General features: G+C 35.2%; 1 protein-coding gene across 5 annotated transcripts in view; it reads left to right on the top strand.

The window, feature by feature from the left end:
• Nucleotides 1–27167, top strand: part of DIAPH2 (diaphanous related formin 2) — a 210732-nt gene that overhangs the window by 62899 nt on the left and 120666 nt on the right. For all 5 annotated transcript variants that reach the window (XM_065846125.2, XM_065846124.2, XM_065846123.2 and 2 more), the window contains 4 exons: nucleotides 11676–11777; nucleotides 13190–13284; nucleotides 16962–17063; nucleotides 24067–24306. In XM_065846125.2, the coding sequence (XP_065702197.1) occupies nucleotides 11676–11777; nucleotides 13190–13284; nucleotides 16962–17063; nucleotides 24067–24306 (539 nt within the window). The remainder of the gene's footprint in view (nucleotides 1–11675; nucleotides 11778–13189; nucleotides 13285–16961; nucleotides 17064–24066; nucleotides 24307–27167) is intronic.

The raw sequence follows: 27167 nt of genomic DNA, 5'->3' as shown, positions 1-27167 counted from the left end.
CTCAGGCTGTAGGACACTCTAATTATGTCTCTTTTAAGACACTGGTTATATAAGCTTTGTGGTATATTCATAAGGGAAATTTATAGAGGGACAGGTCAGATAGATGCTGTTTTCCTAGATCTAGTTGTTACTCCTGGAGCTTCCTTTCTTTACATGTGTGATAGTTAAAGTCAGTATTTTTTTCAGAGCATTGGTGTTGTATCAGAAGGGTTCAGATTGAGTAGTTTGGATATTATCTTGGTTAGCATTACTTAAAGAAGTGTAATAATTCCAGTTTCAGAAAAGCAAACACAGGTAGTCCGTACGTGAATTAAATCATATTCAGATTAAGAGACCAATGGGAAATAGGCTGAGGTCTGGGATATTTGGAAGTTGCTAGCTTTATTCATCGATTGCTTTGAGCTATACAATAATGTATTCTGCAAAATTCCTATAGAAATTAAGTTCATTATCAAAATCAGAATATCTATTTTGAATCCAGCTCAAACACTCTAATGTGGAGGTCATTCCTTCACTTTTAGTTTAATTAGCACTGCTTAACCCTTTTGAAATGTCACTAGGACGACTTAGGCTTCCTCACTGAAGACTTGAGGAGCAAGGATACAAAATAAGAAACCCTTGTAGTTACTATTGACTGTATTACTTCTACAGATACAGGCTGATTATCTGCCTTGATGATAAAGACAAGAGAAGGGGAGTTAAACTCTCAAAGGCATGTGTTGGTTTTTTACCTATATTTGCTGTCTCGAAGGTCCCCATTAGGAAGGAGTAAGGATTACTACTTGTCGTACACAGAAAAGTGTATGTTACCCACATACATATATTCAACAAATTTGGACTTCCAGCCTACTGTGTGAATAAACTAATGTACCATAAAGAAGAAAGAGTTATTAGTTTGCCATTTTTCACCGTTGCCTTCCCTTCTCAACTGGATTTATCTGAGAAATAAACTGTCAAACTCAGAGATGGAAAAAGCTTTGCATTGTTTAAGTAAACTGATCCCTGAAACTACTGTGTGATAACTGGTAGTAGTTAGGACATTCTGTACCCACGATCTACCTTGTTTTTGTAAGGGAGACAGAGCTTTTGTTTGTAGCAGCTTTATAAAATCCAGCAGAGGAAGAAAGGCAGTTTTGTATTCCGAAATGTCTGTTTCAGTCGCAGTGATGCAGTGCTGAGATAAACTATAGCACCTTTAATGAGCAGTTGAGGACAGAGACACATGTACTAGGCACACCAGGGAAAGAGGTTGTGTACAAAGTCTAATTAGCATGAAATATGAATACATTCATGAAGTAGTCTTGATCTATAATGCTCTTACAGAGAGTATTTTTTTTGCTATGAATTCAACAAAAAAGAAATTTGGAAGTAGAACTCAAAGAAATAAGAGACTTTTGTTTGTTTAAAAACAAACAAAAATCTGTATTCCTGGAAGAAAACACATTCTGTATGAATAAGTAAAAAGATTAGACTGAAAAGAATGCTTCCTGTAATGTCAAAACAGACCAAAAAATCCTTCAAAAGATATTCTTTCAAGCATATTTTTTTTTCTTTCCAACTTCATTTTTCGCAAGGGATTTTAAGTTAGATACTAGAAAAATCTATTTAATTTAATCTGGTTTCTCAGAACATGATTAAATAGCCCATTCCATGGATTTTACAGTACTTTTTTATTAAACAAACTATTATGATTACCTGTTCTGGAGTTTTTCCTAAATTGTGTGTTATCTTTCATGTGTAAGAAATGTACGTAAATGTACATAAAATACACAGATAATGAGCTGGAGGTCAATTACTTGTCTTTTTGAGGTGTGTGCTCTATAATTCCATGCATGGTGGTTCTGAACAAATGTCTTTTGCCTCCTGGTGTTTTAAGAAGCTGTGTTTCTTCAAGTATTTCTCAATATTTGTCAAGAAAGCTTCTTATCTAGCTGCTTGTAGAAAGCTGAGCATTGTAGTGCAGGTTCTTCAGCTAAAGTCCAACAGTTGGCTATGAATTTGTGACACAAGTGAAGGTGAGAGCAGAAATTAAAAAGAAGCTAAGTCTGAAGGGAAGGGTGGAAAACAGATCAGCTGCTTACCAGAAAAGTTTGTACTGACTCTTAAGTATACGATGCACCTGTGTTGTAATATCCTGAAAACTTCCAGCAGAGTTCCAGAAATAACAGTGTATTTGTTTAAATAAGTAAAAACCCACTGTAAACAAAGTTGTAGTTATAAGCAAAATTTATGGTCTTACTTGTAAAATAATTCTTTGCAGTCTGTATTAAAGAGATCTCCCCTCTGTCTTTCAGCAGCACCATGGCTGGTACATACTACATTACTTCTTAAATATACTTTCTCTCACATTTTTCTTCTATGAAATACAATGTGAGTTTTTTATCCTGTAAAAAATACTGACGGAATGTGGTGTGATTCGTGGCCTATTTCCAGTTATGTATTGTGCTGATCCGCAATGATGTATTTACAAAAAATGCTCCCTTCCCCTTGCCTGCTGTTTTTATATGCAAAACTGATTTTTCTTCCTATTTTTGCTGACCAAAAAAAATATTCCTCATCTGCTTTTGAGAATGTAACTTCCATCCATCTTCCATTGATTGATAGTTGTTTCAAATCTAACGCTATTAAGAGGTGCTTTGAACAGAATATTTGCCATTGCAAGAATTTCTGCCATATATGGATAGACTGAGTATAGGTCTGTTATCGAAGTGAATAAGGGTTCTTTGGAGAAAGATACATTAAAAAGCTACATAAAGGATTAAAAGTTAACAATCATGCTATTAAGTCTCTGAATTCATTGACAAATTGAAAATACTAGGTACATAGGCATTAGCACAGATAAGAAGCTGATAATTTTGTCGAGTTATTTAATTACCTGTTAATGATCTCTAAAGGATGTAAAGTTGAAATTACAAATTTGCATATTTTGTAACTGCTTGTGGTTGTGGGCAACTGAAACTTCTCTGCAACTTCATTCTTTCAGATACTTTTTTCTGTTCTGTAAGGTGGGAATATAATTATTTTAGAACACTAATACAGAATAATTTCCCAAGGTGTAGAGGCAGGGGAATAAGAAATCTATGGCTTAGAGGCTTTCTAAAAGTAAAATTCTGCATGGTAAACTGGATGATGTGGACCTGTCTGTAGGCTGCATATTCTAAATGGTAGTATGCATAGAATAAGCTTGAAGGTTTTCCTTTTGACACTTTTTGTTCTTGCGTTTAAGACATTTTGATCATTAACACTGAGATGCTGCCTTCTTAATGAATCAGTTCAGCCAAATCTTGCTTATGTTGGTAATATAAAGCTAAGCAGAACATAGGTAACATGATTTTGGTAAAGACGAGAGACTGGTAGCTGTGTGTTTCAGGACTATTTTTAGGCTACTGCAGTGCAAGTGGCTTAATTTAGTATTCTGGTAGGTCCCTGAAGACTAATCCTGTAGTGTGGAAGTAATTTATCTTCTGCCTCTAGAAGGCAGATAATCATTGCATATGTATTCAGTGAGCACCTGGGTGTTTTCAAGACTCTTTGAGATATTCAGACCTCAAGAAAGCTTTTTCAAGGTAGATCTGTTAGAAATTAATAATAATATATATACACAACCATACAGGCTTGTTGAGCTTTGTGTTTTATCTTCAGCAGGTGACCAAGAGCAGATGCTCAGGCAAAAGAGTAAATGTATATGAATTAATATGTATTAAATATCTGTCTTTTTATGTACATAGAATAAACTGAATAGTGATACTTCCCAGGTCTCAACAGTTGACATTTTTTTCTGAGCCAGAGGTCACATCTTGATGCGTAGTTAAGTCTTTAATGTATTTTTTCTGCAGTGAACTTGTAATCTTTGATCATTCATAACCTATGGCATTGGTCTTGTCTGTATTCCAAACAAATGTTTAGTTTTCCAGTGTTTTAGTAGCGCCGCTTGCTAGTCTTTCAGGTTTCATGAATTACTAATTTATATTTACTTTCTCTGTGTTTTCAAAGAGCACAGAGAAGACGACCAAAATTGTACATGATACACAAAAGACAAACAGTAATACATCATTGAATGATGGCCAGTATCTGATAAGTATCAGTTGATCCACCCCAGTTATTGGGAAGGGAACCTCATGTGTTTTGTTATCTTAGTATGGAATCATCAAATCTCTCAATTACTGTTTGTTTTTCAGACAATTACATTAGTATGCCAGGAGTGTTTCAATGTCACAGTGTATTGAAACTCTATGGGGATGACCTTAGTTCGAATGATCATTAGTCAGAATGATGGTAATGTGGGAAGATGCAGTATGTCCTCCCTGTGACACTGTGTTGTGGCAGTTCTGCCCCAAACAAGTCACTGTCCTCTAACGTGTCTGGGTAAAACTCTAAGTCATTTTAATCTAAAGATTGCAATAGCTTGTGTTCTTGTCACTGAAACATACCAAAAATATTTGTGCCCACATATAATGAGGCTGAAAGGCATGCTTGCTGTAGATTACATGCAAATAATTCACCACAGGCACACAATTTGAAACATTTGCTTATGGGAGACTAATTTTTCAACATTTTATAAATAAGGTTAAAAGGTTCTATTTGTGTTTATTAACTGTCAAAGCTGTGATTGCCAGTCAACTTCACAGGGCACTGCTTACTGGTTATAGAAATTAATGGAATGTGTTAAGAGAGAAAATTTCCTAATTATTTTTAATAATATCTTTTTCTCCAGTGGAGTTATGCTTTGGACCTGATACCTATGAAAGCATCCCTCTGGGTTCTGTGGGCTCAATGAAACAATAAATACAAGATAATTACCAATATTTTTTTAAAACTCTAGTAGGAGAATAGAATTCTTTTTACTAAACATTAAATAATATTTATTAAGTACTAGATCAATGGAGATGTAACATGGTGTATTTCACTGTGCAGGTCACAGTGTATAACCAGAGTGTACACACTTAAAATAACTACAGTAGAACTTGAAGATAGAAAACAAACTGAGGGTTTGGGGATGTAGATATATACAAGTGAAACAATGTTTCATGAATGTTTGTTTAAAACCTTGAGGATAGTGAAATATTCAAAAGGAAGAGTATACCAGAATATACATTTGGAAATGTGTATTTTACTTAGTGCTTAAATATTTAGTCAAAAGCTTTGTATGTGAAATATCACCCGGAAAGAGGAAAAGAAATCAATTTAACTCTTTATTTTACTCAAATTTTAGTCCATTCCATTAACACCACTATCTATTTAACTTGAGTGTATGAAGGAATTTTTGAATCTTGGGACCTTTTTTAGATTCATTATTTCTAAAATTCCTTTAGAAAATTTAGTTCCCATGAGGACCTTTATGGGGAAAGATGTGCCTTTTACAAGCCTAATCAAGAGAAACAGCAGCCGAACAATTTGTTTAGAAGATTTTTATTTACTAGACATGTCATATTAATAACAGAAAATGAGTTTATTAAAATCTTTATAAAATACTATAGCAGGGTTTTTACATTTTATTTTACTTTTTTTTTTTGTCTGAGTCATGCTTTTCTTTTACTTTTAAAAGGTGTATGGATAAGACATACCAGTTAGCTATAATTATTTTCTAGATTCTATCCTATTTCGCAGTTCTGAGGTGGTGATGACCTGATATCAGACAGAAAAGTGTAACTGGGACATACAACTCTAAATTAGAAGTACTATTCTAGGCAGCATTTTACTTTTATGGGCAAATGTCTTCCCTGACCCACATAAAAATTTACTCTATTACTTTTAAAATACATTGACTGATTTCTTTAGTCACTAGTCAAGCACTAATATATAGGGAGCAAATATATGGAATGTCTCGGTGCCCAGGAAAACCCACCAAGGATAAGCATCTCTTTGAAGCAAATGCCGGGATGTTCTCCTGAAATGTTGCAGATATTGGAGCAGAGGTAAAGGGAGAAATGGGGTGGACTGTCCTGAGGCTTTCTTCTGTATGAATATTCGTGGAGGGAATGTGGGAGAAGAGTTCATGGAAAAGGCTGCCAGCTTTTATTCCGGCTTCTCACAGCACATCACACAACACAGTTAAGTAGGCCCATTGAGGATGTTTTCAGTTGAATCACTGTTTGCCTGCTGTTGTTTGATTTCTAATGTTCAGAGGGAGTACTTGGATGTATTTCTGTGACCATTTGCATGTGATAAGTAGTTAATACTTACTGTCTTTTCAGCAAAACCAACATCTTTTGCATTGACCTTTAGCAGCATAAATAGAAGGGGTTGAAATCAGTTGTCCGATTATTTGTGGCCCAGACATCTATTTGATTTCAAGCTGTTGATAGAAAGCTGAAAGAAGCTGCATTATGGAGTGGTTAATTAACTATACCTGTACAACTTCATTGCACAAGTTCCTGATGCAGATTTTCGAATTTCACTTGAAAATTAGATCGCGCTAATTACATCCATATTAGGGCAATTTCACTAGAACAAAAAATATTTGATATAGTCATTAAATGTGGTGGTCAAATATAATAATAATAAATTCTATTATAAGAACAAATAATAGGAATATAGATCCCCTGCTATTTTTTGGTGGAACTAATTTGTAAAACTAAGTCATGATTTTTTTTTCGTACCACAGAGCATAATCTGTTGAGTTGATGTCACTTCCTGCAGCTTGATTACATTAATTAGGCAAAAAAGTATGAGATTGCAAGAGGTTCCATCTTTTTTTCCTTGTGAATTGTGTGGATTTTTTTTTGTTTTTGTTTTGTTTTTTTAATTTATTTAATTTTAAGAGCTGAAACGAAGATCCACTTTCAGATCAATTGCTTGTTTTCTTTGTTTTTTGTTATTTAGCTGTTTTGTTATTTAGCTGTTCTGATTGCAGAAAGGACAGAGTGACAGCAGGAGTGCTTAATTAATTTTACTTCAGGTATTGATAACTGAGTGATTTTTGTTTTTAGGTGAACGGAAAAATGCCAGGTGGCATTGGGAATAAACATGAGATCACACTTCTGCTGACTGACTTGACAAGAGGGCATGGCTAGCATCTGTTAATAGTCTTGCATTTATCTCTAGATAGCTGGGGAAATGGTTTGCTGGTTGTAAAAGTTTAAGATCAAATGACAGTGTGGAGACTATAAATGAATTTGCATACCAAACCACTTTAATCTCAGTTTATGCAGTTCATGAATTGCATGACATCTGTGTTTTACAGGAGAGATTATGTGGTCCAGGAGAGGATTTGTGGCTTCAGCTGCGCAAACTGTGGCATCTCCCAGAATATTTCCTCTGGGATCCATTGAATATTCTCTGGATCCATTGGTTATGCGATCAGATGGAGAAAACCTCCTTGGTCACTGGTCCACTTAGCTTGCACCATTGTTTACTACTTGTTGCTGTTGTCAGGGCTCTGCTCATTCAGGGCGCTCCTGGACACATTTGCACTTTATGCTGATCAACGGGTTATTGGCATAGTTTGGCTTGAGCATGCAAAACTTCCAGAGTTCATTCTGCTGTCTGAACAGGAGGTTGGTCATATTTAATCTGTTTACTGAAACAAGTGCTTGGTGGAAGCTCACAGGCTTGTGTGAAGACCTATGCTAAGTAGACCTCACTTGTGTGAACTGCTGCACTCTTTCATTGGAGTGTGGAAATTCTGTTGTTAGGCAAATGGCAAGACTCAGTGTTGGTAAGTTGGTGAGGGAAGTGCAAATTTTGGATTACGTTTGACTTTCCTCCCTCTCCCCCTTTCTTTGACTTTTATTTCCATTCCTGGGTGCCCCTACAAGTAACACAGAATATCGTCAGTAGCTTCCCGATGTTATCAATTTATCCAGGCTTAAAGAAGTTTTATTATGTTGCAGTAGAATTTACTTAATTTTTGTGCTGCAAAATATGTTCTAATCTTTCAATGGCATTCCTAGGCCTTATTTCAATTTTGTACCAAGTTGTATCACCTGAGGGTTTTCTTGAGTGAACTTCCTGGTGTAATTAATAGTTTCAGCTGTTCAAGCATATGCCCGTCTGTAAAATTTATGTCACTTTAAACTATATGCATGCTTTCTTTCTCCTGTAGTCTTATAGCAGCCATATATCATCTCTTAGGTAAAGGGAATAATAAAGCAATTAATTTATTTTGTATATTTACTTTTGCTGCCAAATACTAGTAAATACCATTAGGAAGCCATTTGCAAGATGGAAGGAAGATGAAATTACTCATTCATTTCTTGTGACAATATAAGGGCATTTGTTCACTGTGGGTACAGACTTGATAGGAATCAGAGATTAAGGCTCATGTTCAGATGGGCTAAAGTTCATTTAGGTCTCTTCTTTCTCCACACTGTAATTCAATGTACTCCTTTTTGTCTCCCTTTAATTTTCATCCTCACCATGTTCGTGACTGACAGTTTTTACTGTTAATTCTTTATTAAAACTATTCACTGCTTATTTAAAAATAGAAAGGAGGTTAGTATGAACTGGTCCTTTCAGCTCAGAGTAAAATGCTTTAACATCTCCAATAACATTAAATGAAGTTGTACGTGTTTCTAAAGATTTATTATGACATCTTTTAATGCCATTCAATAGCTGAATTAATGAACAGGTGTGCTTAGTTTTTTTGCTACAGAAGTGCGAAACTAAAGGTAGTAGAATTTTTTCTCTTAATTACATCTCTGAAGTATTCCACCATGTTTGTGTTTATTCTTTGCCATAATTATCATTCCTCTTGTTTAAAGTATTGTAAACTTATAAAACATTTTGTTTAGTGATGCCATTTTTTCTATAAACACTGCTTGTGTTTCAAGCAGTGCACTTTCTGTGGGATTAAATGAGTTCCCAGCTGAAGGTATCACTAAAGGTACACACTTGAGCTGCACATGCGTTGCATGATGGAATATGAACAGAAAACAATCCCTTGCAGCATGTTGCATCAGCTTTTTTCCTCCAACACTGATAAACAAATATGTTGTTACTAACAAAACAGAACTCTATTCTAAATTAAAAAAAAAAAAGTAGGTTATGTAACAGTGGTGCTTAGATCTGTATTTTCTGGTTTTCAGAGACATCTGCCTATGCTAAAACCCCCTTTTGCTTTATCATGTTGGCTCTTTCCCTTTCCCTCTCCTGTCTACTTGAAGTAGACAGTACAGTAAGCCCAGCCAGAACTTTGTATAAGTGTAATTAATGTGAGATGAATTGCATTAGTGAGTATTTTGTCATGACACTTGTTCTTTTTTTTTTTTTTTTCTTTTTAGAAGAAAGTGCCTGCCTTTTTTTATTTTAATTTCTTCCCAAATGAATGGGGAAATAGTTTTAAACAATGAAGATTATATTTTCCTCAGTGTCTTCAAAACAAAAAATGCAGGCATGTATGTGTGCCTTGGTGTTTGTATATATGTATATATACATGTACATTTTCCAGGTTAGTCCAAATATTAATCTACAGAAATTTGTGTGAAAGGGATTAAATTTCAAGGAAAAAAGAGATGCAGGGTAGGGGATGTAAAAATGTTTTGTATTAACACAACAGAATGCATGAGGCTTGTCAGTTATCAGAGACGTGGTGATCTGAAACACGAGAGGACAACCTGACAGGCCCTCTGAGTCTGAACTCTACCCTGCTGCTGTGCACCCTTCTGGTGACAAAATACTCAGGCTTTTGGGTTCTCTTACTGAGAACTTGTGAAGGAAATGTTTTGCAAAGAGTGTCTTGCTAGAGTACCAGACAGACTGAATCACTTATTGGAGGATTCTGCCATCATTTCGGGGCTGTTTAATGCAGCGGAAGACTGACATAAACTTGATTAGTGAGTGTGTTCTGGGAAGTGAAACAGGTGAGCCGTGGATTTGGAAGGCTGAATTTGGATCAAGCCTTATTTAAGAAGGGAAAAAGCTGGTCATGTGTTCTGAAACGAGAGAGGCAAACTTAAGCAGGCTGCTTGGAGGTGAATGACAGGCTCAGCAGGAGTTGGGTGGGAGGTGGACGCTGTGGAATAAAGCTTCAGACTTGGAGAGCTGACCCGTCTCTTTCAATGTCCGATTGCTTAACTGGATGTTGTGGTCAGAAAGCGAGGAAATTTCCCCTCTGCTACAGCTTTTTGCCTAAAATGTGACCGCATTTGTTATGGAAAACTGGGCATGACTGTCACTAGGTAGAGTCTTCAAGACTTGTCAGTTTGAAAACAAGCTGATTTTGCATGAAGATGTAAGCCAGTGCCATTATCAGTGCTGTAGTGAATAATCACAGCATTAAAGTCCAAGATCTGTATGATTAATACAGATGCTCTAGCTTCCAGATTAATTTTTCTTCTTGCTTTTTTTGAGCTGCCCTGTGTCGACTGCTAAAAATTCCTTTTTTCATCTTTTTCCTCTGGTTCTGTGGTATCAAGCTGAAAAGCATGTCTGATCTTTGAACAGGCACTTGGGATGGGAGTACCTGCAAAGGGTTGAGAGGTTCATCAGCAATAGTATGTTGATTCTGGAATCTATTGAGCAGCTTTTATTTATTAAATTATTTTAAAAAAATCTGTAGTCCATGGTCCTGCCACAATTAAGTCAGTGTTAAAAAAGGCACATGGGATCAGTGGGAGAAAGAGGTGGGGATGAGGGAGCTATTTTGTTCTAGTTTAGTTTGAAAATGCTCAAGGTAAACTAATTATTCAAGTGGTATAAACCCAGTAGAATTGTTTTATTCTAGATAGATTTGTAATGGAAATGTCTGTAAGGAGAAGAATAAAACTGTTTTCCTTGTTCTGTTTTTTTAGGAGGTTGAAACTGAGATTTTGGTTATTCTTCATACTAAAAATGAACATCTTTTTTTAGGAGATACCTGTAATGAAACCCATGCTGATGATATTAGTACAGTAAAACACAATGCTCGGAGAAGAAAGATGTATTTAGTCTGCTTTAAAATTCCACTTAATTTTAATTTCAAGTGTTTGAGTTTCTTTTGAACGACTTGAAATGTTCACTAAGTTTAATTAATGTTAAGCATGTTACAGAGCCAAGTACACGATGTGATTTTTAAAATGAAATCAATCCTTGTCAGTGTGTTTACTTAATTTTTACAGAATTATCTTAAGTATTAATTAAGTATGTTAAATCATGCAAAAAAATCAACATATATTTTAAATATTTCAGTAGTGTTTGGTTTCTATAATTTTAAGTAGTTAATATAAGACTAGTGGTCCTTGCTGATTTAAAAAAAAAGTTTTCTTATTTGGTTTTGCCCTTTACCAATAACAACATAAATAATTAGTAAAAACCTGCCTTTAGTGTGTTAATTCTCAAATTATATATCTTATTTGTTTCGGATGAAGAACTTCAAATGGTATTTCTTATTAATATTTCAACAGAGGGCACTCATGTGCTTTGAGGTAGCACCAGATCACTGTGTTTTTCAAGGTGTTCAGAATAAACGGGAGCTGAACATAATGAATTTTGTGGGTTAAGATACATAAATATAATTTGATAGTCCTTGGGAAAATGGGCCATTGTTATATCAACATTTTCGTGTCATGTTCCTCCTAATTTTGTAAATTTGCTTTGTTTCTTTGCATATTTTAAAGAATGTTGAGGCAGTGCATTGATTTTTTTTCTTGCCTTCAACTGATTGTAATAGTTGTGTTATTATGGCTTTCTAACTGAGTTGCTATTAGATATAACAGTTGAAATAATAAATCAGAATTTAATAAATATGTCCTTTACAGCTAAGAAGGCAGTAGAAGAAACAGAAGAAAAGAAAACAGTTCAGCCAAAGAAGAAGGTTAAAGAATTAAGAATTTTGGATGGAAAAACAGCACAAAACTTATGTAAGTGTTATTAAATGCATTAGATAAATATCTAATTGGCAGGTATGCACACATGTTCTTAAGTGTTTTATTTCTTTTTTGTTGGCTTGTTTACATGTACAATATTATTTTTCTAAAAACTGGCTAATGTGAACATGAGTCTTAAGTTTAGAAGCTGTTTACATGCATATGATTTGAATTTACTATACAACTTGGAGCAACTTTAGAAACTAACATAGAGAAATGGTGTGAACTTTAATGTTAACTTTTCTTTTAAACAAAAAGTTGCTAATGTGTTTGTTTTAGACAGGGAAGGCACAATGTTGGTAGGTTTTGTGGATTGGAGTGGAGAGGCCATTCCTAATGGTTCTTCCTGGTTAGAGCAATGGAGAAACCTTGATGTGGGTTAGACTGTTAAAGAGAAAACTATTACAAAATAGGTTAAGTTAGGTGCAAATACTTCTACCATAAATTGCAAAAAATACCCCAGCTCCACCAGTTGTTTTCACTTGCTACTTTGCTCTTAAATTACGGAGTGAAATCAATCACTAAGAATAGTGGATTCTTTTATTTGAAATTGAAATACAATAAAATGTCGCTAGTCTGTCTATGTCCATGGCAAATGAAATGTTTAAAAACAAATCTGTGCATTGTTTGCTACCATTTGCAAGAGCACATTTTCTTAAGTAGAAAATGCATTGTGACACAAGTGATATAAAAGTTCAAGTTTAGAAAATATGGATGTAGGAAACTCAACCATGGCAGCGCTTTATAACAATGATATGCTAGTCCACCTGTGTTAGGAATACTTTGTACTCTATTGAGTGGGGCTATGTTGAGATGATATAACATCCTGAGATCAAATTGCTTTGAGAACTCTTGTCCAAATTTGAAGAGTATACCACATACATCGTGTCTTATATAAGTTTAGTTACCCTAAAAAATGGTGGTTAGAGCATTTGTCTTTGCCCAGCTCTCCATTATCCTTTTGACATGGAATTTTTTCTAGAATGTCATGTAAATACCACTCAATCAATTGTAAATGCAGTACAGCTACACATACATGGTTATGAAAGCAAAAAATAATAGCTGAAGTCTTCTAGAGGTTGAATAGATGTTTAAGTAGTAATGCAGACATGATGCCATTCATGAAAAAACAAGACTTCATTACTAGAGATAAGTAACAGTACTAGGGAGCAACTGAGGCTGATTAAGCAGTAAAACTGTTGTCTTAGTTTAATTTCTTATAAGTAAAATTCGTAAACTGAATTGCAGTACTGTGGCTCATCTACTGTTTTATGTAGGAAACTTCTTCATTGTGAATCATATAGATTTGGATCAAGATACGAGTTTTGAATTGCTAGAAAGTGTTTGCCTTCTTGTGTGAATCTTTTGGACCTTTTTGATTTTAACGATTTATTACTGAATTTCAGCAATATTTTTGGGTTCTTTCCGCTTGCCTTATGAAGAAATTAAAAATATAATTTTAGAAGTTGATGAAGAGAAGCTGAGTGAATCTTTAATTCAGGTATGTGAAAATGTTTCTGGTTTTGTTCATAGTTTGTTTTCCACATAGAAATACTCTAAAGGTATAAGAATTCAGAAGTAAGAAATGCATAGAATTTTCTAGTTATCAGCTACAAATGTATTAGCTGTGTTTACCGTTTTTTTTTTAATTTTATTTCTACTTGGTTGATTGTGGCAGTAAATTTGTCTTTAAAACACACTATTAACAAAATAACTTCTGAATCTCTAACTTTCTGAGGTTTCTCTTTCAAAAGGAAATCTCTTATTATAGTTTTTCAGATTACCTGAAATACAGAATAGTTTCATATTGGTATAGTTATCTCCACAACAAATATGGAGGTATCTTGAGACCTGGATAATAGAAGTAGGGTATAATACAGAGGTGGCAAATTTGTTTTCACTGGGGGCCACATCAGCCTCACGGTTGCCTTCAATGGGCCAAATATAGTTTTAGGTCTACATAAATATAACTACCCCTACAATTCTACAATCCTAAAACTACATTTGACCCTTTGAAGGCAATCGCGAGGCTGATGTGGCCCTGGTGAAAATTAGTTTGAAACTCCTGGCATAATATGTTATGCTAAAATATGAGGTCATGATAATAGTAAACTGCTGGAAGCTGGTGATGTAAGGGCTGCCTGGGAGGTGAAAATGATTGAGAAATAATAGTGAGTCTGCGCTCAGCAGGACAAGTGTAGCTGGACATGGAGCAGTTAAGCCCTCGCCCTGGCCTACTTGTCCGAGCAGGGCCACAGGTTGCCCACTCTGGCCTACTTGCAGAATGAGAACCAGCCAAATCCTCGAAGCCGCACAGGCACTGTTCAGCAGTAGCTAAAACATTGGCGTGTTATCAACACTGGTCACAAGTCAAAACAGCACTGGATGGGCTGCTATGGAGGAAATTAACTTTGTCCCAGCCAGACCAAGTACCCCATAAAAAAAGGCAAATGTGACTACAAGGTGTATGAGGTCAAGTATTTCTAGTAGAGAGGATAATTACTATGCTTTTGAATAATGCAATTCTAAGACCTTATTTAAACTACTTGTTACATTTAAGAGAATTGAGAAAAGAAGCTAACCTTAAAAACTACTGAAGATGATTGAGGGATGGAGAAACATTCTACAGAAGGAAGCTACCCCATTTCCCAGAAAATAAGACAGGATCTTATATTAATTTTTGCTGCAAAAATTGTTATTTTTTTTACATGTATAGCTACCTGGACATTATTTAAATTGACTTTTTAAATGAACTGTAACTAGGACTTATTTTTGGAGTAGGGCTTATATTTTGAGCATCTTCAAAAATTCTGAAAAATCATGGTAGGGCTAATTTTCAGGTTAGGGCTTATTTTTGGGGAAATGGGGTAGAAAGGATTGACTTGATTAGATTAGCAATATAAATTGCTGAGAGGGGATATGACAGCATTAGAACTATATGAGAAGAGTGATGGCTGTTAGGATTGGGGAGAAAAATGAAGTTGCATAAGTAAAAGGTAATGTTAACACCAGAATAAATGTATATGAATTCATCATCAGTGAAACTATCTAGAAACTCAGTTGCCTATAATCTTCGAAAAACTGAGGCTATGGAGATTGGTCCATTTCTGAAGGGAATGGTGTGGCAGAGTTGCTTCTGATAGCAGGGAAATTTAGCTGATAACCCAAAAGAGATTTCTTTTGTGTTTCTAAAGATATATTCTTAGAAATGTATTGGGGTAAATGGGCTGTATCATCTATTTCATGTTCAGTCTTTTCTGGTTTATTTTATTCTAATCTTCCAACTGATTTATTAAGTAATTTACCAGTTTAACAGTTCTTACTACTACTGATTGGAAAAATTTTACAAAGCAAACCTTGCTTTCTTTCATGCTTAGCAAAACTTGTACCTTTTAAAAATGCACATATAGAAACGACTTTGTTCTAAGTATTAAAGTGGTGAAAGCTAAATGGGTATAGCACAAGTGAGCACATAGAAAAGCGCTTTTTCAGTTATGCTTTTCAAATCCTCGTTTCTTGCTGCTGTTCAAATATATGTTGTAATACTTACTAGAATTAGTTTGATTAATCATTTTGAGTACCTGGTAGATGATAAACTGTTGCGATTCTTCCTTGAGGAAGACACTATAAGAAAAAATATTCTCAATTCCCAATGAGTCTTTGAGAGAATAAGTTCTTGTAAAGATACAGTTGACAAACACCGCATTGTGACAGTGAGTAGTGAGTGATAGTTTCAGCCTCTTCATGTTAGCCTTATATTTCTATTTATTTTTATCCTTATGTAAACCATTTTTATTTACTCTATTTTTATTTAAAGCCACATCATTGTGAATATGTTATAAAACTCCATTTCTTAAAGTACTGACAAGGATTTGAGTATGTGATCACTGCATTCTTTAGCTTCATTTTCAGTTATTCAATACAATTAATAAAAGTAAACATATTTAAACTTTTATATACAGTGGGAGCTGCAGCACTAGTGGAGCCAAACTCTGTCTTAGAAGCTGAGGGTAGAATGAGCTGATCTGTTAGTTCTAGGCCATAAAGGGGTACGGATAAGAAAAAAGAAACGATCAAGTATTTCTGTCTTCCTTTTCTAGATGTAAATGTCTCCAACTCAATACCTTAGATTTCTTCAGTGGCCAGTGATTGGCCATAACTCCCATAACACCTTTTGAAATTCCACAGACCCACACTTACATGCAAGCCAATACAGTGTTTTCATCCCATATCCAGTTTCTAAAATATTACATTATTTTTGTTTCCTGTGTTTTCCTGTTACAAGTCTTTAATATGAACAAAGGTGGTTCGTGGAGATTGGAAATGAAGTAAATGACACCTGTATGCCTAGACAGCTCATATAAGCTAATAACTTTTTAATACACTTTGTGTTTTTCATCTTAAGATTTATGAACCTTTTTGAACACAAAAGGCCTATTGACAGTTACTTGCTTGAATGTGAATGTGTACTTTTTTTCACTTGAAGAATTACATTACTGGTTTGATTTCAACTAACATATATATCAAAACTTAAATACAACCTAAACTTTTACTGAGTGTCTCTTAAGACAAGGTATTCTTCTACCTTAATCTAGATCTTTTATCCATTTAGCATATCTGCATTTTGAGATTTTAACATCATGTAATAAGGCATACAATTTTCTTTGGGAAAATGGACAAGATTTCAAGCAAGTTCTACTTTTTCACATCCAGAAGATCTGTGCAATTTTGATATGTTGCTCTTTTCCGTGTAAGGTGTTCCTGATTGATGTTTGTGCACAGCTATTTTGAATAATGTCTCAAGACTTTTTGTAGAGTAGTTATGTCTAGCTTTACACAGACCGGCTATTTCTTGATTTGTATTTAATGAGCAAAATACAGTCATGAGGGAAAAAAAGATGTAGATAGAGTATAATTCTTCAGGCTCTGACAGCATCGAACAGTTTTGTCTAACTTTTTAAATACTGAGAAGGCATTCTTCAAATTAGAAACTGTAACAGAGGTGCTGATGTCTGTATTAAATAATTACTGGTTTGATTTGATGTTTATGGAGTGTTAAAGCTGCGTTAATAAGATAAGCTTCCCATAATTTTCATGTTGTGGTATTTTAAGTGTGTTATTTTGAGATCTGAGCTAGTTTAATATAACAAATTTAATATAATGTCTGGTTTGTTGTAGAACCTAGTGAAGAACCTTCCTGAGCAGAAAGAACTCAATGCCTTAGCTGAATTAAAGGATGAATATAACGATCTTGCTGAGCCAGAACAATTTGGAGTTGTGGTATGTATTACTGCAATAATTAACAGAAGAGTTCTGTTTTGTCAAATAGATAAAGTTTTAGGTTTAAATCTTTTTGGTTCATGTTTTGGCAAGTTCTGCAGCAGGAAGAAGTTGCCATCTATTTATTGATAAGTAATAATCTAAAATTTCTGTAAATATGTATTAGGTGTTTCTCTGGAAGGAATTACAGTATGCAGTTAAGAGCAACAGGAAGTTCTGTGCCAGACCAAATCTTTTGTTTCACTGTCTTGTCTTCTATGTTTATTAAACAATTACGGACAACACTCGGTTCATGTAGTTCAAGGGTTCATAACAGAACCGTTAAATCAATGGCATTGACAACTTGGTTAAATTTATTCTGCTGTTTCAAAAACTGTAAACAGTTGCATGAGTGAATGTGCCCACAATATTTCATGTCATGTTTTAACCTTCAGTTAAAAAAAGTATGTGCATAGATATGGATAGGTATTTTATGTGTGTATGTGTACATATGTATGTGTGCATATGTGTATAAAATACATATACGAACACAGAGAACCTTGTAAAAGTTCTCTAGAAGAGGTGTAGATTCATATTAGAATTGAAATAGTAGATGATATTGTGTTGCTTTTACTGGTGTTCAATGCATATATCTATTCCAAAAGCAGGGATATCAAGTGTTATTATGGCTAGAACCTGTCCCTGAATGAAATTGGAAAATTTGCAGAAACTACCCTAATACATGCTGGTATTATAATTAGTTGTATCGTACCAAGTACTAATCTAGGACTTGAAAGACTCTCTTTCTGCTTCTGGTCTTCCAAAGAGCTGATAAATCCTTAGGCAAGTTAGTTCCTGTTGTCACTTGGTCAGTCTAAAAGATTATAACGATGATGATAATGTTTAGAATTTATCCCTAACTCCACAGAAGCTCAGTTTGCATGCATTAAAATGTGTTAAAACAGAAATCAAGGTATCTTAGAAGGAAGCAATGAAACCCGCTTTTTAATAAAAGGCTCTGTTTGTTCTGTTGCTGCCAAGGCTTGTGTGCTTTGCCCAGGCTTGCACAGAAACATACGGTTTTTAAGAACTGGGGTAACTATATCTGACCACTTACACAGATAAGTTGTGCTGGCTGTTTGTTTTGCAGATAAAATTATTTCCTCAGTTTCACCTCTGTGTAGAAGGTGTTATGAGAGAGATTCATTAATGTCTCCGACTTCACTAATCACCTAGTCTGAAATTTTGGCAAGGCATAGGACAGGCAGGATCAAGCTTTGCATTTTGCGCTAATTTGGGTAGTGGTTAACTATTGGCCTTTTTATTTTGTATGTATACTAATATGCTGCTGGAAATGAAAGATTGAAAATGAATTTAAGGTGTAACTATTATAAATATCAAAAAGTTGATCCAAGGAAGTTTTCGTGAAGTAAAGAAAACCTGCAAAAAATAAACCTGTTTCATTCTTTGCCACAAATTCAGCTTCATCTCACTTGGATAAGTATGAATTTCGTAAGTGAAAGAATGTAACTGATGCTCTAGTTTAACTGTTTGTATATGAATTGGCTGCACAACGAGTGTAAGTGGAAGTGCAAAACCTAAGTTTTGTCATTGAATGTGAAGTACTAAGATAATACAAAACTTAACTATATGAGAACACTTGGAGAATATTTTTGTTCTCAAATACGGAAGATTGTTTACCTCCAATTCAGAAGAGCACAACTTAGAAGGAATAGTTCTTTTGCATTGTCTTGGTGTAGTGGTAAAACAGAAGCATTTAATCAAGTTGCCAGTATGCAAGTAGTGTGTATTAAATATGCGTAGATAGTAAGTGTTAGTACACATTTTAGCAGAGTTTGAATTCAGGTCCATTTGTGTTTTACTGATAAATATCTGAAAACCTCTTGAACTGAGAGGAGTAGCCTTGGGTTTTTGCTGCTGTTCGGTAGCTGCTTGTTTGCTTTTATTATCAAATGTCTTATCTGTTAGGTCCAATTCTTAATTTTTTTCCTCGTTCTTTTTATACAGTAGCATGATTTGTTTATTTTTTGTAATATTTCATTCTAGTTCTGCTGTCACTTTATTTTCCAGAGAATTATGAAACTATGAAAGTCACTTGGGAAACTGTGTCATCTCTATTGGTTGTCTTACATTCCTGGGGATCATATATTTATCTGATCTATTATTACTACTGGATTGAAACGAAATGGTCCTTGTTTTTTCACTCAGTTGTAACTGAAAAAAGTCATAAAAGTATCCTAATTTTCTAACAGTACTGTTACAATCACAGAATCACAGAATGTTAGGGATTGGAAGGGACCTCAAAAGCTCATCCAGTCCAATCCCCCTGCTGGAGCAGGAACACCCAGATGAGGTTACACAGGAAGATGTCCAGGCAGGTTTGAAGGTCCCCAGAGGAGGAGACTCCACACACCCCTGGGCAGCCTGGTCCAGTGTTCTGTTACCCTTACTGAAAAGAAGTTTCTTCTCAAATTTAAGTGGAACCTCTTCTGTTCCGGTTTGAACCTATTATCTCTTGTCCTACCGTTAGTTGTCACCGAGAAGAGCCTGGCTCCATCCTGGTGACACTCACCCTTTATATATTTGTAAATGTTAATAAGGTCGCTCCTCAGTCTCCTCTTCTCCAAGCTCCAGAGCCCCAACTCCCTCAGCCTTTCCTCATAAGGGAGATGCTCCACTCCCTTCAAGATCTTTTTTTTTTCCCTGCAGTGGACTCTCTCCAGCAGTTCCTGGTCCTTCTGGAACTGAGAGGCCCAGAACTGGACAGAATATTCCAGATGGGGGTCTCACCAGGGCAGAGTAGAGGGGCAGGAGAACTTCTCTTGACCTGCTAACCACCCCACTTCTAATACACCCCAGGATGCTATTGGCCTTCCTGGCCACAAGGGCACAGTGCTGGCTCGTGGTCATCCTGTTGGCCACCAGGATCCCCAGGTCCCTTTCCCCTGCGCTGCTCTCTAATAGATCATTCCCCAGCTTACACTGGAACCTGGGGTTGTTCCTACCCAGATGCAATACTCTACTTGTTGTATTTCATTAATTTTTTCCCTGCCCAACTCTCCAGCCTGTCCAGGTCTCTGGATGGCAGCACAGCCTTCTGGCGTGTCAGCCACTCCTCCCAGCTTGGTGTCATCAGCAAACTTGCTGATAGTACGCTCTATCATGATCACTTTTTCGTTGATTGATTCTTTTGAGGAACGAGAGACTACAAAAGGCTGAGAAGGAATTTTAAAGAGTTGAATGAAATGTTAATTAAAAAACCTGCTTAATCAAACATCTCCAAATGGTGATGTTTGCCTTAAGAAGGGACTAAGTTTCCTGAAGCTTATTTGCTTATTCAACTTCACCATCTGGTTTAATAAGAAAATATTACATTTCCTTATGGGTAGTGATTTGGTCTTATTTTTAGCATCCGCTAACTACAATAATACTACTAAAATGCTGAGTTTGTTTCCAGTTTTGATTTAATTGAACAATCCATTAATGTGGAAGAAATGCAGCTGAATGTGAGCTCCTTACCTGACTGGAGTCCTTTTTTGCTATGTGTTGAATGAATTTCAGAGTTTTGCATTAATAATAATCTTAACCTTGATGTTAAGAATAGTGTATTTAGGGATAGAAGAAGACACAAAGACTATGTTAAGTGATATTTAAAATGTATACCTTTTTTGCATAAGTTTAGGCAAGTTAATAATTAAAATATTTTAATTGGATAATCACTGTGCCCATCAAATTTAATAAACATCAAATAAGTTGTTTAAAATTTGTGATAGAAAAACCATACTTAGTGAAGTATTAACTTCTTAGAAGGGACCGATTAACTTAATATTCATCTGATACGTAAATGAAAATGAGAATTGCATTTTAATGTAGATGAGATGTCAAAATCAATGATATATTCCAATTAGTTATTGGAACTGGTTTTGAAGTTAAATCCTGGGATCAAAAAAGGCAATGCAACTTCATTAAAATAAAAGATTGCATTGATGTTGAAGTAGAGCAAGAAAAACAGATTAACTGGATCAGTGGTATGACATTACGTGAGCTAGGCAGAATGTTCTCGTATTTTTAAATGTAAAATTTGTGTTGAAGAGTTAATTTTCTTTATGTCATGGGAACAGCTGCAACTTCAATAAGGATACTTGCTTTCAATTTCAGTGCCAGTTGAGCAGTTTATATTTTATTCTAATCTGTGCTAAAAGGTGTACTAACTACTTCATGTAAATTCAGAGGACAGGCTTAAAAATCCCAACTTTTATAGGGTTAGTGGGATTTGAACTTGGAGAACTTTATCCACTTTACCACCGAGTATGAGTTCTTAAGTCAATAAGAATATTACCAGTTTTAGAAAGATCATCCTTCAGGCCTTTAGTGAACCAACAAAACAAGTGACTGGAACCAATCAAGCAATTCCATTTCCTTGTGTGTTCTGGAAAAGTAGGACTTTTTTTTTAACTGGTTTCTAGTGGATGCAAATTTTCCTATGGCTGTTAAGAACTGAGTTATCAGCAATTTCCTTGTTAATGCAAGAGGATAAGTTTCACTGAGTGGCTGTAGTTGTAGAGACTTGCAGATTCTGTGACCCCTTAAGCTGTATAACCAGGATTAACTATCCTGAACACTCCTTGCTGGGTGATAGATGAGGTGGGAAGAATTGTACAAGTTTGTTGCACCTGCGTTGGTTTAGAGTCTCTCATTCACTTTAATTGGATTCATTTGCCACTTGTTTTGCTTCATTGTATTTTCTAGAGCTGCTGAAGAATTAATATTTCTAGAAAATTGCTAGCAAATAAAAGGCAACTGTTTATTATACTCTAGGTAAGAGGCTCAGTAAGTTGTCTGAGCAAGTTGACAAATTCGTGTTATAGGAATTTCAGCTTTTTTCCTTAGGAAGTGAGGCAAATTTAATTGTGCTTTCTGCCTCTTTCTCCAATAACCTTTGATCCTGGTTTTAATACTGGGCTTGAGAATTGAATGATAATAATAAAGAATGGAATAAAGAACTTTATTAGGTAGAAAATTCAGACAAGGACCTTTATGAAAGCCTAGAAGGGAAATAATGACATGCAGTCCAGTGCTCACAGTTAGCTGGAAAAGAAATACTCATTTTCTTGCTGCTTTAACTGCTTGTGGTGAAAGCTACTGCTTGCTGTTACATGCACTTATTTGAAAGTGTTATTTCTTGTCTGCCTTTGACACTAATTTTGTAGAATTAGAAACAATTTGACCTTTTTCTCAAGTGAGTATAATCTTTGCACCTTATGTATTGTCATAAAATTCCTTTAAGTTCAAGATATTTATCAGCCATTGAATAAGTATATTTAGAAATATGCATGTCAAAGAGAAACCAGGGCAGGGTAGGGAAGGAGGAAATAAAACAGTTTTTGTGATCTTCTATTGATAGATAAAGAGCATAATGTATATAAAAATGTGTTGAATTCTAAGGAAACAACCCACTTGAAACAGCCCTTATTTTTAAAGTACCTTGACAATTTCATATTATGCAGATCAACAAATGAAATTAAAACTTACTACTGGTTTGGTGGCCAAAGTACTTCACAAAACAAATAAATGGTCTGTGTTCCATAACACTTCACAGCACTAAAAAAGAAGGAAAGTACAAATTGGCTGAAAAGTTGTAAAGTGTTATTCTTCACAAGTGTGTAAGTCATGCTGTTCTGTTCGCTTATGCATGTTTTGTTGCACTCTGTTTTACAGGATCTAAAGCTTTTCTCAACTTTTTCAGTGCAATTTTGAGTAAAATCGGTAATTGGAGATAGTTCTACAGAAGTTAAAGCAAATTATGTGATTAATTTTAATTTCCATCAACTGCAGCTCAGTGAAGGGAGATCCTTTCAAGGCAGATGTTTTCAGTACGATATTTCTGAAAAACAGAATGATTAGAAGAATAATATTTCAAGTCTTTGCATGATATCAGCTTATAGAGGCTCACAGAGAAATTTGTGACAATGGAGACATATAAAAAGAGATTGCAAGTTATGCTGAAACATTTTTCTGATCCTTTCCTTCTCCTCGTTCCAGTCTGATCGTATGAGTTATTTGAGACCATCTGGAGTGCCTTTACATTTATTTTCAATTTAGTATGAATTCATCATTATTCAGGCCACCCAAATCTTTCCTGAAAGATTATTACTGCTGCTTCTGGTAGCTGTCTGTAGTAGATAACACTAGTAGAAGAATTGTGGCTCCTCAAGGAGCCAAGGTAAAGCTTTGGGCAACAGGGACATGAACATGTGAAAATCTGTCTGTTGTGATAGCCAAGATCTGTGATTTGACACATAACAAAGCTTTTCTTTCAGGGGAACAAAGTGCTTCAGGAACACCACTGATAGTGAATACATTGGGGGAGAAATCTTTCTCTATTCTGCTAATTAAAATTAGGAGGTAGATTTGGAAGGTAATCATTCTTGCATTTAAATGAAAATTTTTAAGTGGATTAAAAATTTTCAGTACATACTTTTATTGGAAATCTAAATATATCGTGTGACTTATAGACTGCTACTAAGGAGGAGGAAATGTTAGTGATCATTTGTGCAAAACATGAAAGACATGGACATATTTTGGTAGCTAGACTAATGAAATGGGCTGATCTTCAGTTCTTGTTAACTGGTGGAACTGGCTTTGCTGGGAGGAAAGGTTTTGACACTGTGCTTTTATTGCCAGTGAGTTTGCAATTCACAAGTTAAATGGTTTGGTAGCACAAAACACCCTCTTATTTTCAAGATGTCCCTTCACAGATTGATTTATTTAGTTATTTTATTCCAGGCAAAATGTATAGTTTGGGGAAAAATACTTGTAGGCAGGTATGGATTCCTGGAAATACAAGGCAGGCAATGAAAACATACAGAAACTGTAGTCTTGCTGGCTGCACAATATTGGTATTCTAATGTATTCTATTTGGTGTAAATGAGTTTGTTGTGTTTTTTTTTTGTTTTTTTTTTTTTTATTTTTTTGTTCTGATTTAATGTGTCTTATATTTTAGATGAGTTCAGTGAAAATGTTGCGGTCACGTCTCAACGGGATCCTTTTCAGGCTGATGTTTGAAGAGCATGTAAACAATATCAAACCTGACATTATGGCGGTTACACTGGCTTGTGAAGAGCTGAAGAAGAGTGAAAGCTTTAGTAAGCTTTTAGAGCTAGTGCTGTTCCTTGGAAACTACATGAACTCTGGCTCCAGAAACGCACAGTCTCTTGGTTTTAACATCAGTTTTCTTTGCAAGGTAAGTGGAAGCTATAAAACTTGTGAGGGCAGATTCATTAAAATCGTAACACGTGAGAAAGTACCTTGAGGAGGGAAAAACATTCAATTAATGTAGTTTTCTGGCTGCACCTCCTTTCTTAAAAATGGATAAACTAATACAGAGTAAACACTTGTACGACAGTCCGCTGCTATAGCTGGCTTTCTCAGTGCAATGGTAAATTAAGGCACTTGTTTAATTCTGAACCTGTTCTGACTCTTTCTGGAGTGCACGAGTAGAACAGCTTCCTCCATCCATCTGAGTTTCTTCAGCTTTCATCTTGTCAATAGAATATGCATAGAGCTCTGAATATGTTAAATAGCTCTAGCTACTCGTCTTTCTTCCCGTGTTGTACCCAGCTGTCCCTCAAGCGCTGCCACAGAAATCAGTATTTGGGATTCAAGATGGACATTGTTATCCTAGGTTAAACTTCAGTTCTGGTGGCCAAGTATGGGATGCAATGGAACTTCAGAATTTAATGTGCAGTGCTTGTTTGTTCATATGGTAAAATGTGTGTAAGGAATCGATCTGAACTTGACCATCTCTCAGTTTGTAGAGTACCTTTGAAAGAATCTTTAAAACAATGTGATGCAACATTTATAAACGTCTTAAAAAAACAGAGTTATCATTAGTCTTGCAGAGGAAATTTTCAGTTATTTTTTGTTTGGTTCAGTTAGAGTGTTCAGGTTTCAAGTCCCTTTTTTGGGCACCGTGAGGAAATCTTGTGTAACTCAAGGACAATTAACCTTTTGGGGAAAACAATATTTCAAGTACACAGTAAGTCTGATCTGACATATTTCAGTAGAGAAAGACTCTGCTTGCTGTAGTTTAATACAAAGATGTTGCTAACTTCTGGTAAAATTAAAAACCATCACCCGAGAAATACTTTCATTCTTTAATAGCTATTTTTAAAGAGAGGCCAAGTTGAAGGATCTTTTTCAGAAAGCTAGTGCTGGATTTTCTTGTTGGTAGTAGTGGAATCTAAAAGAGATTTGTGTTTTAAGCAGAAAACTACTTGTTAATGGTGGGAGGGGAAATGATGAATGTGTGTGAATGGTGTAGATTTGAAAAGTATTCTTGCACTCCAGGTGATAGATTTATGAATTGCTGTCAATGCAAATCCCACAGATGTTGACACAGCTCAGGTAGATTGACTTATCCTGCAAATTGTTCTCTACTGACCTGAATAATTGCTGAAGCATAGCTATCTGTACTTATTGCTAGATTCCATTTAAAATAAGTGAGACAAAAATCTATGACTATCTAATTCAACCTTGTACTCAGAAACAAGACCTTTTTCTGAGGGAAGTGCTCAGGAACAGTCCGTTCCCCAACCTGGTGAGACTAGACGATGTACTAAAACATTCTCCCTAATAAAATGTTGACTGCACTGTTGCGTTAGGGTACTAGGTATATTTTGTTATAAGTTCATGTCTACAAATAAAATAAGACAAAGACAGTGATGCTTGTTGGAGCAAAAAGGTCTCACCAAAATCTAGACATGAAATTGTATCATTAATAGCTTTTTCTTTTTTCTTTTTTTGGGCGTGCTGTCAACAAGGTAGAGCACACGTCTGTGTGTACGCAGTTCTTTGTGCAGAATACACATGGAGTGGTTTTAATAGTGAGGTATCATAACATGATGAATTAACTTTTCCATAAAACCTGATCATATCTTCTTATCATCCTTGAACAATCTTAAAATTAATTGTCTGTTTAGCAGGTATATTACTTATGCTATATGATCTGAAAGAAATAAAAGAAATAAGGCAGGTATTGATCTGGGATAAATGTTTGTTTTTGTAAAATAAATGTTCTTAAAACAGAGCTGGTCGTTTTGTACACAGAATTTTGTTACTGTGTAACAACCGTTATTAAAACATAATAAAGAAAAGAGAGCATGAATTCAAACCTGTCTGGTCATAGCTAAAAGGCTAATGCCTGTATAGTAATTGCAAATCCTTAAATACAGATTATCCTTCTGCATGTCATACTGCAGTGTATGATGTTATTGAAGAAAGAAATGATTTGTAAACAACTTTTGGCAGGAGACAGAGAACTTAATTTTGTTCAAATAAGAGATCGACATTAGAATTCATGTGCTGTATTGAGGCTGGCAGACAATAGCAGCTGCTCTGGATGCACTAGAGCATTCACGATTGCCTGAGTGTTAAGTGCTCACTGAAAATATAAATATGGGAGAACAAGTAGTAAAGTTCAGGAAGGCTGCTGTAGTAATTCACTAAGGGTAGATCTTTTTACCCGTTGTTGTGTTTGATTAATGTGTACAAATGATCCAACTGCTATTCGGAACCCTATTGCAGCAATTACTGTCTCTTATCAATGGCAGGAGAACCCTCAAAGTTCTGCCAGTCAGAAACTGAATTGACAGAGAAGAGGTTTGCTTCAGGCAGATGTTGGGTACAACTCCTGTTCGTTTTGTGGTGAATTAATGTAAAGACTAAAAGCAAGGATCCCTTTGTTTCAATAAAGTTTTTGTAGTGTTCTAGCTGGATCAATGTGTGTTTTATGTAATACATAATATTATGTGGCTTCTTGTTCAAATAGTGCAAAGAGGACAAGGCAAGCTCTTTATCTGACTAGTGTGCACTTATTGTCTACCAGCCACCTTTCTGTTAAGGTGGGAACGATTTCTGGGATATGAAAAATTATATAATCTCAGAAAAATCAATAGAAAGCTTTTTTTATAGTTATAAAAATCAAATGACAGTCTAGTGGTAGTTAAAACATAACATTTTTTCCCTTACATTATCTATAACTTTTAACACTTACACCTGAAAAGCTTATTGAGAAGTACCAGTAAAAAAATATTTATATAAAAA

This window comes from Patagioenas fasciata, chromosome 11 (genome assembly GCF_037038585.1).
Source record: "Patagioenas fasciata isolate bPatFas1 chromosome 11, bPatFas1.hap1, whole genome shotgun sequence".
In the NCBI taxonomy this organism is placed as follows: Eukaryota; Metazoa; Chordata; class Aves; order Columbiformes; family Columbidae; genus Patagioenas; species Patagioenas fasciata.
The sequence above is the reverse complement of the archived record's forward strand: the minus strand, read 5'-3'. Positions and strand labels throughout refer to the sequence as shown.